Here is a 15,032-nt window from a genome sequence, read left to right as displayed (position 1 = left end):
TTTCACATGTTAGGAACTCACCTGGTTGTCTAGGTGTTATTTCACATGTTAGGAACTCACCTGGTTGTCTAGGTCTTAATTGACTAGTTAGGAACTCACCTGGTTGTCTAGGTCTTAATTGACTAGTTAGGAACTCACCTGGTTGTCTAGGTTTTATTTCACATGTTAGGAAGTCACCTGGTTATCTAGGTGTTATTTCACATGTTAGGAACTCACCTGGTTGTCTAGGTGTTATTTCACATGTTAGGAACTCACCTGGTTGTCTAGGTCTTAATTGATCAATCAAATCAAATGTAATTAGTCACATGCGCAGTGAAATCTTTACTTATGAGCCCCTAACCGACAGTGAAATCTTTACTTACGAGCCCCTAACCGACAGTGAAATCTTTACTTACGAGCCCCTAACCGACAGTGAAATCTTTACTTACGAGCCCCTAACCGACAGTGAAATCTTTACTTACGAGCCCCTAACCGACAGTGAAATCTTTACTTACGAGCCCCTAACCGACAGTGAAATCTTTACTTACGAGCCTCTAACCGACAGTGAAATCTTTACTTACGAGCCCCTAACCGACAGTGAAATCTTTACTTACGAGCCCCTAACCGACAGTGAAATCTTTACTTACGAGCCCCTAACCGACAGTGCAGTTGTTTTTTATGGTGTGGAGAGGGGAGGTCAATGTGGATAGTCTGGGTAGCCATTTGACTAGAGAGACTAGGGGAGGGGGATCAGTGGAATTTGACTAGATGTTCAGGAGTGAATGTTGACCTTTCTAAAGGTCTTACTCACATCAGCTGCGAAGAACGTGATCACACAGTCTTCCAGTATAGCTGGTGCTCGCATGCATGTTTCAGTGTTATTTACCTCGAAGCGAGCATAGAAGTAGTTTAGCTCGTCCGGTAGGCTTGTGTCACTGGGCAGCTCTCGGCTTCCCTTTGTAAGTCTGTCATGGTTTGCAGGCCCTGCAGGATTTCTTATAAGCTTCCGGGTTAGAGTCCCACTCCTTGAAAGCGGCAGCTCAACCCTTTAGCTCAGTGCGGATGTTGCCTGTAATTCTTGGTTTCTGGTTGGGGTATGTAAGTACTGTCACTGTGGAGACAACGTCATCGATGCACTTATTGATGAAACCAATGATGAAGCCAATTGCACATATAACATGTTGATAGAAATTAGGTAAAAATTATTTAAGTTTCCCTGCATTAAAGTCCCAGGCCACTAGGAGCACCGCCTCTTGGTGAGCAATTTCTTGTTTGCTTATGGCGGAATACAGCTCAATCAATGCTTTCTTGGTGCCAGCCTCTGACTGTGGTGGTATGTAAACAGCTACAAAGAATATAGACGAAAACTCTCTCGGTAGGTAATGTGGTCTGCAGCTTATCATGAGAAACTCTACCTCGGGTGAGCAATGGCTCGAGACGTCCTTAGATATCGTGCACCAGCTGTTGTTAACAAAAATACATAGACCGCCGGCCCTTGTTTTACCAGACGCCGCTGTTCTATCCTGCCGGTACATTGTATAACCAGCCAGGTGTATGTTGATATGACCGTCTATCAGCCGCGACTCCGTGAAGCATAAGATGTTACAGTTTTTAATGTCCTGTTTTGTAGTTTCATCTTCCCAATAACTCGTCCATTTTATTGGCCAAATATTGCATGTTTGCAAGCAGAATTGACGGGAGGGGGGGTTTATTCGATCGCCTCCTACTCCTCAGAAGGCAGCCCGCCCTCCGGCCTCTCTCCGCCTCCTCTTCATGTGGGTCGGGGCCTGTTACCGAGGGAGCCGTATATCCTCCGCCTCGTCAGAGTCGTGAAAGAAGAAAAAGGATTCTGTTAGTCCGTGGTGGGTAAATCCCAGTTCTGATGTCTAGAGGTTATTTTCCATGGTGAGTAAATCCCAGTTCTGATGTCTAGAGGTTATTTTCCATGGTGAGTAAATCCCAGTTCTGATGTCTAGAGGTTATTTTCCATGGTGAGTAAATCCCAGTTCTGATGTCTAGAGGTTATTTTCCATGGTGAGTAAATCCCAGTTCTGATGTCTAGAGGTTATTTTCGGTCATAAGAGACGGTAGTGACAACATTAAGTCAAACATAAGTTACAAACAACGCAGATAAACAAACATCAGTTACAAACAACGCAGATAAACAAACATCAGTTACAAACAACGCAGATAAACAAACATCAGTTACAAACAACGCAGATAAACAAACATCAGTTACAAACAACGCAGATAAACAAACATCAGTTACAAACAACGCAGATAAACAAACATAAGTTACAAACAACGCAGATAAACAAACATCAGTTACAAACAACGCAGATAAACAAACATAAGTTACAAACAACGCAGATAAACAAACATCAGATAAACAAACATCAGTTACAAACAACGCAGATAAACAAACATCAGTTACAAACAACGCAGATAAACATCAAATAAACAAACATCAGTTACAAACAACGCAGATAAACAAACAACGCAGATAAACAAACATCAGTTACAAACAACGCAGATAAACAAACATCAGTTACAAACAACGCAGATAAACAAACATAAGTTACAAACAACGCAGATAAACAAACATAAGTTACAAACAACGCAGATAAACAAACAAAAAAACTATCGGTTTGGGGCACGTAAAACATCTGCCTTCTGTTCCGGCGCCATTTTTGGAAAAGAGAAAAAATGAAAACCCATAGACACTGGGTATAACAGCCCTGCACTAGTAACAGACGTTAACCAGTAGCTGGTCAGAGCCCTGCACTAGTAACAGACGTTAACCAGTAGCTGGTCAGAGCCCTGCACTAGTAACAGACGTTAACCAGTAGCTGGTCAGAGCCCTGCACTAGTAACAGACGTTAACCAGTAGCTGGTCAGAGCCCTGCACTAGTAACAGACGTTAACCAGTAGCTGGTCAGAGCCCTGCACTAGTAACAGACGTTAACCAGTAGCTGGTCAGAGCCCTGCACTAGTAACAGACGTTAACCAGTAGCTGGTCAGAGCCCTGCACTAGTAACAGACGTTAACCAGTAGCTGGTCAGAGCCCTGCACTAGTAACAGACGTTAACCAGTAGCTGGTCAGAGCCCTGCACTAGTAACAGACGTTAACCAGTAGCTGGTCAGAGCCCTGCACTAGTAACAGACGTTAACCAGTAGCTGGTCAGAGCCCTGCACTAGTAACAGACGTTAACCAGTAGCTGGTCAGAGCCCTGCACTAGTAACAGACGTTAACCAGTAGCTGGTCAGAGCCCTGCACTAGTAACAGACGTTAACCAGTAGCTGGTCAGAGCCCTGCACTAGTAACAGACGTTAACCAGTAGCTGGTCAGAGCCCTGCACTAGTAACAGACGTTAACCAGTAGCTGGTCAGAGCCCTGCACTAGTAACAGACGTTAACCAGTAGCTGGTCAGAGCCCTGCACTAGTAACAGACGTTAACCAGTAGCTGGTCAGAGCCCTGCACTAGTAACAGACGTTACCTAGTAGCTGGTCAGAGCCCTGCACTAGTAACAGACGTTAACCAGTAGCTGGTCAGAGCCCTGCACTAGTAACAGACGTTAACCAGTAGCTGGTCAGAGCCCTGCACTAGTAACAGACGTTAACCAGTAGCTGGTCAGAGCCCTGCACTAGTAACAGACGTTAACCAGTAGCTGGTCAGAGCCCTGCACTAGTAACAGACGTTAACCAGTAGCTGGTCAGAAATGTGTTTGTGGCACTGAGTATTAGCTTAACCAGACTGGTCAGAGCCCTAGCCTCTAATAACTCAGCAGGGTTCATGTTGGGAGAGCCCTAGCACTTAATAACTCAGCAGGGTTCATGTTGGGAGAGGAATTCCCTCCTAGCCTCTTAATAACTCAGCAGGGTTCATGTTGGGAGAGGAATTCCCCCTAGCCACTAATAACTCAGCAGGGTTCATGTAGCTGGAGGAATTCCCTCCTAGCCTCTTAATAACTCAGCAGGGTTCAGTAGTTGGGAGAGCCCTGCACTAGCCTCTTAATAACTCAGCAGGGTTCATGCCTGGTCAGAGCCCTGCCTAGTTAAGACGTTAACTCAGCAGGGTTCAGTTGGGAGAGGAAGCCCTGCACTAGCCTCTTAATAACAGGGTTCATGTTGGGAGAGCCCTGCACTAGCCTCTTAATAACTCAGCAGGGTCAGAGCCCTGCACTAGTAACAGCCTCGTAATAACTCAGCAGCTGGTCATGTTTGGGAGAGGAATTCCCTGACCCTAGCCTCTTAATAACTCAGCGGGGTTCATGTTGGGAGAGGAATTCCCTCCTAGCCTCTTAATAACTCAGCAGGGTTCATGTTGGGAGAGGAATTCCCTCCTAGCCTCTTAATAACTCAGCAGGGTTCATGTTGGGAGAGGAATTCCCTCCTAGCCTCTTAATAACTCAGCAGGGTTCATGTTGGGAGAGGAATTCCCTCCTAGCCTCTTAATAACTCAGCAGGGTTCATGTTGGGAGAGGAATTCCCTCCTAGCCTCTTAATAACTCAGCAGGGTTCATGTTGGGAGAGGCACTATGTCCTGTAGCCTCTAATAACTAGCAGGGTTCTGTTGGGAGAGGAATTCCCTCCAGCCTCTTAATAACTCAGCAGGGTTCATGTTGGGAGAGTAGAATTACCTCCTCTTAATAACTCAGCAGGGTTCATGTTGGGAGAGGAATTCCCTCCTAGCCTCTTAATAACTCAGCAGGGTTCATGTTGGGAGCTGAATTCCCTCCTAGCCTCTTAATAACTCAGCAGGGTTCATGTTGGGAGAGGAATTCCCTCCTAGCCTCTTAATAACTCAGCAGGGTTCATGTTGGGAGAGGAATTCCCTCCTAGCCTCTTAATAACTCAGCAGGGTTCATGTTGGGAGAGGAATTCCCTCCTAGCCTCTTAATAACTCAGCAGGGTTCATGTTGGGAGAGGAATTCCCTCCTAGCCTCTTAATAACTCAGCAGGGTTCATGTTGGGAGAGGAATTCCCTCCTAGCCTCTTAATAACTCAGCAGGGTTCATGTTGGGAGAGGAATTCCCTCCTAGCCTCTTAATAACTCAGCAGGGTTCATGTTGGGAGAGGAATTCCCTCCTAGCCTCTTAATAACTCAGCAGGGTTCATGTTGGGAGAGGAATTCCCTCCTAGCCTCTTAATAACTCAGCAGGGTTCATGTTGGGAGAGGAATTCCCTCCTAGCCTCTTAATAACTCAGCAGGGTTCATGTTGGGAGAGGAATTCCCTCCTAGCCTCTTAATAACTCAGCAGGGTTCATGTTAGTTGCACTATGTCCATGTGTCTGTTTACTGGTTTGGGGGGATTGAACACACTGACACAATCCTTCTCACAGTTAGAATACCTCCCAAATGGAACCCTATTCCCTATACAGTGCACTACTTTAGACCAGAGCCCTATGGCACCCTATTCCCTATATATAGTGCACTACTTTAGACCAGAGCCCTATGGCACCCTATTCCCTATATACAGTGCACTACTTTAGACCAGAGCCCTATGGCACCCTATTCCCTATATATAGTGCACTACTTTAGACCAGAGCCCTATGGCACCCTATTCTCTATATATAGTGCACTACTTTAGACCAGAGCCCTATGGCACCCTATTCTCTATATATAGTGCACTACTTTAGACCACGACCCATAGGGTTAGGGTGCCATAGGGATGCAGTTCCAGGTCTTCTCACACAGAGCCCTCCTCACAAAGAGCCCTCCTCACAAAAAGCCCTCCTCACAAAGAGCCCTCCTCACACGGAGCCCTTCTCACACTGAGCCCTTCTCACACGGAGCCCTTCTCACACGGGGCCCTTCTCACACGGGGCCCTTCTCACACGGAGCCCTTCTCACACGGAGCCCTTCTCACACGGAGCCCTTCTCACACGGAGCCCTCCTCACACGGAGCCCTTCTCACACGGAGCCCTTCTCACACGGGGCCCTTCTCACACGGAGCCCTTCTCACACGGAGCCCTTCTCACTTTGGTCATTCCTGATTTAGGAGATTCCTATCATTCTTTCCGACCACTAGTGACTGGTTAGAGATTACCTAGGACAGGGTTAGTCAAGAAAATCTATCTCAGTTTATGGTGTCATTTAGGTTCTTAGAGATTACCCAGGATAGGGTTAATCTGGTAATCTATCTCAGTTTATGGTGTCATTTAGGTTCTTAGAGATTACCCAGGATAGGGTTAATCTGGTAATCTATCTCAGTTTATGGTGTCATTTAGGTTCTTAGAGATTACCCAGGTCAGAGCCAGGTAATGTGTGTGTCTCCTCACCCAGTGTAGCCTGTGTGTGTGTGTCCTCACCCAGTGTAGCCTGTGTGTGTGTCTCCTCACCCAGTGTAGCCTGTGTCTGTGTGTCTCCTCACCCAGTGTAGCCTGTGTGTGTGTCTCCTCACCCAGTGTAGCCTGTGTGTGTGTCTCCTCACCCAGTGTAGCCTGTGTGTGTGTCTCCTCACCCAGTGTAGCCTGTGTGTGTGTCTCCTCACCCAGTGTAGCCTGTGTGTGTGTGTGTGTCTCTCCTCACCCAGTGTAGCCTGTGTGTGTGTCTCCTCACCCAGTGTAGCCTGTGTGTGTGTCTCCTCACCCAGTGTAGCCTGTGTGTGTGTCTCCTCACCCAGTGTAGCCTGTGTGTGTGTGTGTCTCCTCACCCAGTGTAGCCTGTGTGTGTGTCTCTCCTCACCCAGTGTAGCCTGTGTGTGTGTCTCCTCACCCAGTGTAGCCTGTGTGTGTGTCTCCTCACCCAGTGTAGCCTGTGTGTGTCTCTCCTCACCCAGTGTAGCCTGTGTGTGTGTCTCCTCACCCAGTGTAGCCTGTGTGTGTGTGTCTCCCCTCACCCAGTGTAGCCTGTGTGTGTGTGTCTCTCCTCACCCAGTGTAGCCTGTGTGTGTGTGTGTCCTCACCCAGTGTAGCCTGTGTGTGTCTCCTCACCCAGTGTAGCCTGTGTGTGTGTGTCTCCTCACCCAGTGTAGCCTGTGTCTGTGTGTCTCCTCACCCAGTGTAGCTTGTGTCTGTGTGTCTCCTCACCCAGTGTAGCCTGTGTGTGTGTGTGTCTCCTCACCCAGTGTAGCCTGTGTGTGTGTGTCTCCTCACCCAGTGTAGCCTGTGTGTGTGTCTGTCTCCTCACCCAGTGTAGCCTGTGTGTGTGTGTGTGTCTCCTCACCCAGTGTAGCCTGTGTGTGTGTCTCCTCACCCAGTGTAGCTAGCACCCCACAGGCGGCCCAGACACACAGACAAGGTCCTACGGCTCCCGTTTCCAGCAGCACTGCCTTAGGGGAGATGAAGATGCCGGAGCCGATCATGGTTCCTACGATCAGACAGATCCCACTCAAAAGGCCCACCTGCAGAGAGAGACAGGAAGTGGTTATGACTACTTCCTGTGAGGGTGATACAGGCGGTAGAACCTGCATTAAACCCCCGTCTCCTGTTGGGAGGCTTTGTGTATGTGAATGTTTTACCACTCAACCACGTGTCTTAATGTGTACATTTTGTTTTGTATTACCCCTGTCTACGTTAAATTTATGCAGTCGTCTGTTTATTTCCATTATTGCATTTTGTGTTATTGTTCAATATATATATATATATTATTTTTATGTAATAAAATATGTCCCGTGTCAACACTCAATCAATGTCTGACTGGCCCATGATAGTGTTTATAATTACAGTGTAGTGTGAGTTAGTGAGTGGTTAACTCAATGAGTCCCACTGTCAGGCCGGTGTGATTTAGGACTTCTGGTTAACTCAATGAGTCCCACTGTCAGGCCGGTGTGATTTAGGACTTCTGGTTAACTCAATGAGTCCCACTGTCAGGCCGGTGTGATTTAGGACTTCTGGTTAACTCAATGAGTCCCACTGTCAGGCCGGTGTGATTTAGGACTTCTGGTTAACTCAATGAGTCCCACTGTCAGGCCGGCGTGATTTACAGAATCTATAGAGTCAGAATGACGCACACAAAGCGACAAAAAAGGAGAAAATGTGACATATAACTGGAATATTCCTCAATAAACTACAGAAGGAAGCAGTAGTTCTATTGGGAGGTACTGACCCTGGGTTCCTGAGAGCCTCACAGTGTAAACTACAGAAGGAAGCAGTAGTTCTACTGAGAGGTACTGACCCTGGGTTCCTGAGAGCCTCACAGTGTAAACTACAGAAGGAAGCAGTAGTTCTACTGAGAGGTACTGACCCTGGGTTCCTGAGAGCCTCACAGTGTAAACTACAGAAGGAAGCAGTAGTTCTACTGAGAGGTACTGACCCTGGGTTCCTGAGAGCCTCACAGTGTAAACTACAGAAGGAAGCAGTAGTTCTACTGAGAGGTACTGACCCTGGGTTCCTGAGAGCCTCACAGTGTAAACTACAGAAGGAAGCAGTAGTTCTACTGAGAGGTACTGACCCTGGGTTCCTGAGAGCCTCACAGTGTAAACTACAGAAGGAAGCAGTAGTTCTACTGAGAGGTACTGACCCTGGGTTCCTGAGAGCCTCACAGTGTAAACTACAGAAGGAAGCAGTAGTTCTACTGAGAGGTACTGACCCTGGGTTCCTGAGAGCCTCACAGTGTAAACTACAGAAGGAAGCAGTAGTTCTACTGAGAGGTACTGACCCTGGGTTCCTGAGAGCCTCACAGTGTAAACTACAGAAGGAAGCAGTAGTTCTACTGAGAGGTACTGACCCTGGGTTCCTGAGAGCCTCACAGTGTAAACTACAGAAGGAAGCAGTAGTTCTACTGAGAGGTACTGACCCTGGGTTCCTGAGAGCCTCACAGTGTAAACTACAGAAGGAAGCAGTAGTTCTACTGAGAGGTACTGACCCTGGGTTCCTGAGAGCCTCACAGTGTAAACTACAGAAGGAAGCAGTAGTTCTACTGAGAGGTACTGACCCTGGGTTCCTGAGAGCCTCACAGTGTAAACTACAGAAGGAAGCAGTAGTTCTACTGAGAGGTACTGACCCTGGGTTCCTGAGAGCCTCACAGTGTAAACTACAGAAGGAAGCAGTAGTTCTACTGAGAGGTACTGACCCTGGGTTCCTGAGAGCCTCACAGTGTAAACTACAGAAGGAAGCAGTAGTTCTACTGAGAGGTACTGACCCTGGGTTCTGAGAGCCTCACAGTGTAAACTACAGAAGGAAGCAGTAGTTCTACTGAGAGGTGACCCTGGGTTCCTGAGAGCCTCACAGTGTAAACTACAGAAGGAAGCAGTAGTTCTATTGAGAGGTACTGACCCTTAAACAGCTTCCTAACATTCCTCAGTCAGTCAGCTACTGTTGTCAGAGTCACTCAGTAACCCTGTACACTGCAACAGGACTATACATTTACAGCTACCATACAAATGCCTTGTACACAAGCCAGGAGGCTTGATGTTGGTCACTCGAGTAGCGTATGTATGTACTGTAGCAAGCGAGAATGGAACCAGAATGCCATGTCATACTTGGTCAGTTATCACATGAGTGGAACCAGAATGCCATGTCATACTTGGTCAGTTATCACATGAGTGGAACCAGAATGCCATGTCATACTTGGTCAGTTATCACATGAGTGGAACCAGAATGCCATGTCATACTTGGTCAGTTATCACATGAGTGGAACCAGAATGCCATGTCATACTTGGTCAGTTATCACATGAGTGGAACCAGAATGCCATGTCATACTTGGTCAGTTATCACATGAGTGGAACCAGAATGCATCGTCATACTTGGTCATGCATCGTCATACTTCATTTGTGGTATTGTTATAAATAATAATAATAATATATGCCATTTATATTTGAAGAGCAAAATACTGGTTTTTACTTCACGTCCAAAGATTTATCAAACAGACAATTGGGATACATGTTTTTGGTAAAGGTCCCAGATTGATCTAGTCTGGTTTATTATTGATCTAGTCTGGTTTATTATTGATCTAGTCTGGTTTATTATTGATCTAGTCTGGTTTAGTATTATCTGATATGGTAAAGGTCCCAGATTGATCTAGTCTGGTTTATTATTGATCTAGTCTGGTTTAGTATTATCTGATATGGTAAAGGTCCCAGATTGATCTAGTCTGGTTTATTATTGATCTAGTCTGGTTTAGTATTATCTGAGGTGGTAAAGGTCCCAGATTGATCTAGTCTGGTTTATTATTGATCTAGTCTGGTTTATTATTGATCTAGTCTGGTTTATTATTGATCTATTCTGGTTTATTATTGATCTAGTCTGGTTTATTATTGATCTAGTCTGGTTTATTATTGATCTAGTCTGGTTTATTATCTGAGGTGGTAAAGGTCCCAGATTGATCTAGTCTGGTTTATTATTGATCTAGTCTGGTTTATTATTGATCTAGTCTGGTTTATTATTGATCTAGTCTGGTTTATTATTATCTGAGGTGGTAAAGGTCCCTGATTGATCTAGTCTGGTTTATTATTGATCTAGTCTGGTTTATTATTGATCTAGTCTGGTTTATTATTGATCTAGTCTGGTTTATTATTATCTGATATGGTAAAGGTCCCAGATTGATCTAGTCTGGTTTATTATTGATCTAGTCTGGTTTATTATTGATCTAGTCTGGTTTATTATTGATCTAGTCTGGTTTATTATTATTATCTGAGGTTATAAAGGTCCCTAGATGGATCTAGTCTGGTTTATTATTGATCTAGTCTGGTTTATTATTGATCTAGTCTGGTTTATTATTGATCTAGTCTGGTTTAGTATTATCTGATATGGTAAAGGTCCCAGATTGATCTAGTCTGGTTTATTATTGATCTAGTCTGGTAAAAGGTATTATTGATCTAGTCTGGTTTATTATTGATCTAGTCTGGTTTATTATTGATCTAGTCTGGTTTATTATTATCTGATATGGTAAAGGTCCCAGATTGATCTAGTCTGGTTTATTATTGATCTAGTCTGGTTTATTATTGATCTAGTCTGGTTTATTATTATCTGATATGGTAAAGGTCCCAGATTGATCTAGTCTGGTTTATTATTGATCTAGTCTGGTTTATTATTGATCTAGTCTGGTTTATTATTATCTGAGTCTGGTAAAGGTATATTGATCTAGTCTGGTTTATTATTGATCTAGTCTGGTTTATTATTGATCTAGTCTGGTTTATTATTGATCTAGTCTGGTTTATTATTGATCTAGTCTGGTTTAGTATTATCTGAGGTGGTAAAAGGTCCCAGATTGATCTAGTCTGGTTTAGTATGATCTGATGTGGTAAAGGTCCCAGATTGATCTGTTCTGATTATTGAATCATTTTGACAGAGAGAGCCAGTGAGACAGAGTCTGGTATGAAATGGCACCCTGTTTTCTACACAGGGATTAGTCTGGTTTATTGGGATCTAGTCTGGGATTATTGAGTTCTGAGTGTGGAACAGATTATCAGCAGGGTTAAAAGGGGGGGGGTAGAGGTTGGTACCGGCTGACACTGTAGTTAAAGCTGTCTGCTCTGGGCTGGCTGGCTGGCTGGCTGGTTTATTGGCTGGCTGGCTGGTTTATTACAGTAATGATTTGAGAGCCATTGAGATCCTATGCTGTGAAACTCTACTCAGGCTCCTCTCTGTCAGTCTGGTTTATAAACATAAATTACAATGTTGAAGTCATTTATGCATTTCTAGTACGATTTAAAATTGATCTAAAATCTGGTTTTGGACAAACAGCAAACAAGCAAAAATGTTATTATTATCACCTTGGCTGCTGTAGGTTCATTCATCTAGTCCATGGTTACAAACATTGATCTAGTCTGGTTTAGTTAAACAATCTACCCACCTCAGATCCATCTACAAACACGCAGCCTGTTAACTATACAGTCTGGTTTCAGTCCATCTACAAACACACAGCCTGTTTAGCTATTACAATCTACCTCTCAGTCCATCTATAAACACACAGCCTGTTTATACAATCTATCCCACCTCAGTCCATCTACAAACACACAGCCTGTTAGCTATACAATCTAGTCTCAGTCCATCTACAAATCACAGCCTATTAGTTATACAATCTAGGTCTCAGTCCATCAACAAACACACAGCCTGTTTAGTATACAATCTGACCCACCTACCTCAGTCCATCTACAAACACACAGCCTGTTAGCTATACAATCTACCCACCTACCTCAGTCCATCTACAAACACACAGCCTATTTGTTATACAATTATTGATCTAGTCTGGTTTACAATTATCAGATTAGTTATAAAGGTCCCACCTAGTCCATCTACAAACATCAGCCTGGTTTATTATACAATCTACCCACCTCAGTCCATCTACAAACACACAGCCTGTTAACTATTAATCTAGTCTGGTCCATCTACAAATCACAGCCTGGTTTAGCTATATTATCTACCCACCTCAGTCCATCTACAAACACACAGCCTGTTAACTATACAATCTAGCTACCTGGTCCATCTACAAACACACAGCCTGTTAGTTATACAATCTACCTACCTCAGTCCATCTACAAACACACAGCCTGTTAACTATACAATCTACCTACCTGAGTCCATCTACAAACACACAGCCTGTTAACTAGTCTGGTCTAGCTACCTCAGTCCATCTACAAACACACAGCCTATTGATCTAGTCTGGTCTACCTATCATCCATCTACAAACACACAGCCTGTTAACTATACAATCTACCTTCAGTCCATCTACAAACACACAGCCTGTTAGCTATACAATCTAGCTACCTCAGTCCATCTACAAACACACAGCCTGTTAACTATACAATCTACCTACCTCAGTCCATCTATAAACACACAGCCTGTTAGTTATACAATCTACCTACCTCAGTCCATCTACAAACACACAGCCTGTTAACTATACAATCTACCTACCTCAGTCCATCTACAAACACACAGCCTGTTAACTATACAATCTACCTACCTCAGTCTATCTACAAATACACAGCCTATTAGCTATACAATCTACCTACCTCAGTCCATCTACAAACACACAGCCTGTTAACTATACAATCTACCTACCTCAGTCCATCTACAAATACACAGCCTATTAGCTATACAATCTACCTACCTCAGTCCATCTACAAACACACAGCCTGTTAACTATACAATCTAGCTACCTCAGTCCATCTACAAACACACAGCCTGTTAGCTATACAATCTACCCACCTCAGTCCATCTACAAACACACAGCCTATTAGTTATACAATCTACCTACCTCAGTCCATCTACAAGCACACAGCCTGTTAGTTATACAATCTACCTACCTCAGTCCATCTACAAACACACAGCCTGTTAGCTATACAATCTACCCACCTCAGTCCATCTACAAACACACAGCCTGTTAACTATACAATCTACCTACCTCAGTCCATCTACAAACACACAGCCTGTTAACTATACAATCTACCCACCTCAGTCCATCTATAAACACACAGCCTGTTAACTATACAATCTACCTACCTCAGTCCATCTATAAACACACAGCCTGTTAACTATACAATCTACCTACCTCAGTCCATCTACAAGCACACAGCCTGTTAACTATACAATCTAGCTACCTCAGTCCATCTACAAACACACAGCCTGTTAACTATACTATCTAGCTACCTCAGTCCATCTACAAACACACAGCCTGTTAGTTATACAATCTACCTACCTCAGTCCATCTACAAACACACAGCCTGTTAACTATACAATCTACCTACCTCAGTCCATCTACAAACACACAGCCTGTTAACTATACAATCTACCTACCTCAGTCCATCTACAAACACACAGCCTGTTAGTTATACAATCTACCTACCTCAGTCCATCTACAAACACACAGCCTGTTAGTTATACAATACCTACCTACCTCAGTCCATCTACAAACACACAGCCTGTTAGCTATACAATCTACCCACCTCAGTCCATCTACAAACACACAGCCTATTAGTTATACAATCTACCCACCTCAGTCCATCTACAAACACACAGCCTGTTAGCTATACAATCTACCTACCTCAGTCCATCTACAAACACACAGCCTGTTAGTTATACAATCTACCTACCTCAGTCCATCTACAAACACACAGCCTGTTAACTATACAATCTAGCTACCTCAGTCCATCTACAAACACACAGCCTGTTAACTATACAATCTAGCTACCTCAGTCCATCTACAAACACACAGCCTGTTAGCTATACAATCTACCCACCTCAGTCCATCTACAAACACACAGCCTGTTAGCTATACAATCTACCTACCTCAGTCCATCTACAAACACACAGCCTGTTAGCTATACAATCTACCTACCTCAGTCCATCTACAAACACACAGCCTGTTAGCTATACAATCTACCTACCTCAGTCCATCTACAAACACAGCCTGTTAGCTATACAATCTACCCACCTCAGTCCATCTACAAACACACAGCCTGTTAACTATACAATCTACCCACCTCAGTCCATCTACAAACACACAGCCTGTTAGCTATACAATCTACCTACCTCAGTCCATCTACAAACACAGCCTGTTAGCTATACAATCTACCTACCTCAGTCCATCTACAAACACACAGCCTGTTAACTATACAATCTACCCACCTCAGTCCATCTACAAACACACAGCCTGTTAACTATACAATCTACCTACCTCAGTCCATCTACAAACACACAGCCTGTTAACTATACAATCTACCCACCTCAGTCCATCTACAAACACACAGCCTGTTAACTATACAATCTACCCACCTCAGTCCATCTACAAACACACAGCCTGTTAACTATACAATCTACCTACCTCAGTCCATCTACAAACACACAGCCTGTTAACTATACAATCTACCCACCTCAGTCCATCTACAAACACACAACCTGTTAACTATACAATCTACCTACCTCAGTCCATCTACAAACACACAGCCTGTTAACTATACAATCTAGCTACCTCAGTCCATCTACAAACACAGCCTGTTAGCTATACAATCTACCCACCTCAGTCCATCTACAAACACACAGCCTGTTAACTATACAATCTACCCACCTCAGTCCATCTACAAACACACAACCTGTTAACTATACAATCTACCTACCTCAGTCCATCTACAAACACACAGCCTGTTAGTTATACAATCTACCCACCTCA

At 44.2% G+C, this 15,032-nt stretch overlaps 1 protein-coding gene across 2 annotated transcripts in view; it reads right to left on the bottom strand.

Moving 5' to 3' along the window:
* The window catches only part of LOC124035450 (b(0,+)-type amino acid transporter 1-like), a 58,091-nt gene that overhangs the window by 20,222 nt on the left and 22,837 nt on the right, over positions 1-15,032 (bottom strand). For both annotated transcript variants that reach the window (XM_046348901.1, XM_046348900.1), the window contains exon 4: positions 7,179-7,326. In XM_046348901.1, coding sequence (XP_046204857.1) covers positions 7,179-7,326 — 148 coding nt within the window. The remainder of the gene's footprint in view (positions 1-7,178; positions 7,327-15,032) is intronic.

Source organism: Oncorhynchus gorbuscha, linkage group LG05 (genome assembly GCF_021184085.1).
Source record: "Oncorhynchus gorbuscha isolate QuinsamMale2020 ecotype Even-year linkage group LG05, OgorEven_v1.0, whole genome shotgun sequence".
NCBI lineage: Eukaryota > Metazoa > Chordata > Actinopteri > Salmoniformes > Salmonidae > Oncorhynchus > Oncorhynchus gorbuscha.
Note: the sequence above shows the minus strand (reverse complement) of the source record. Positions and strands in the feature narration are given on the sequence as shown.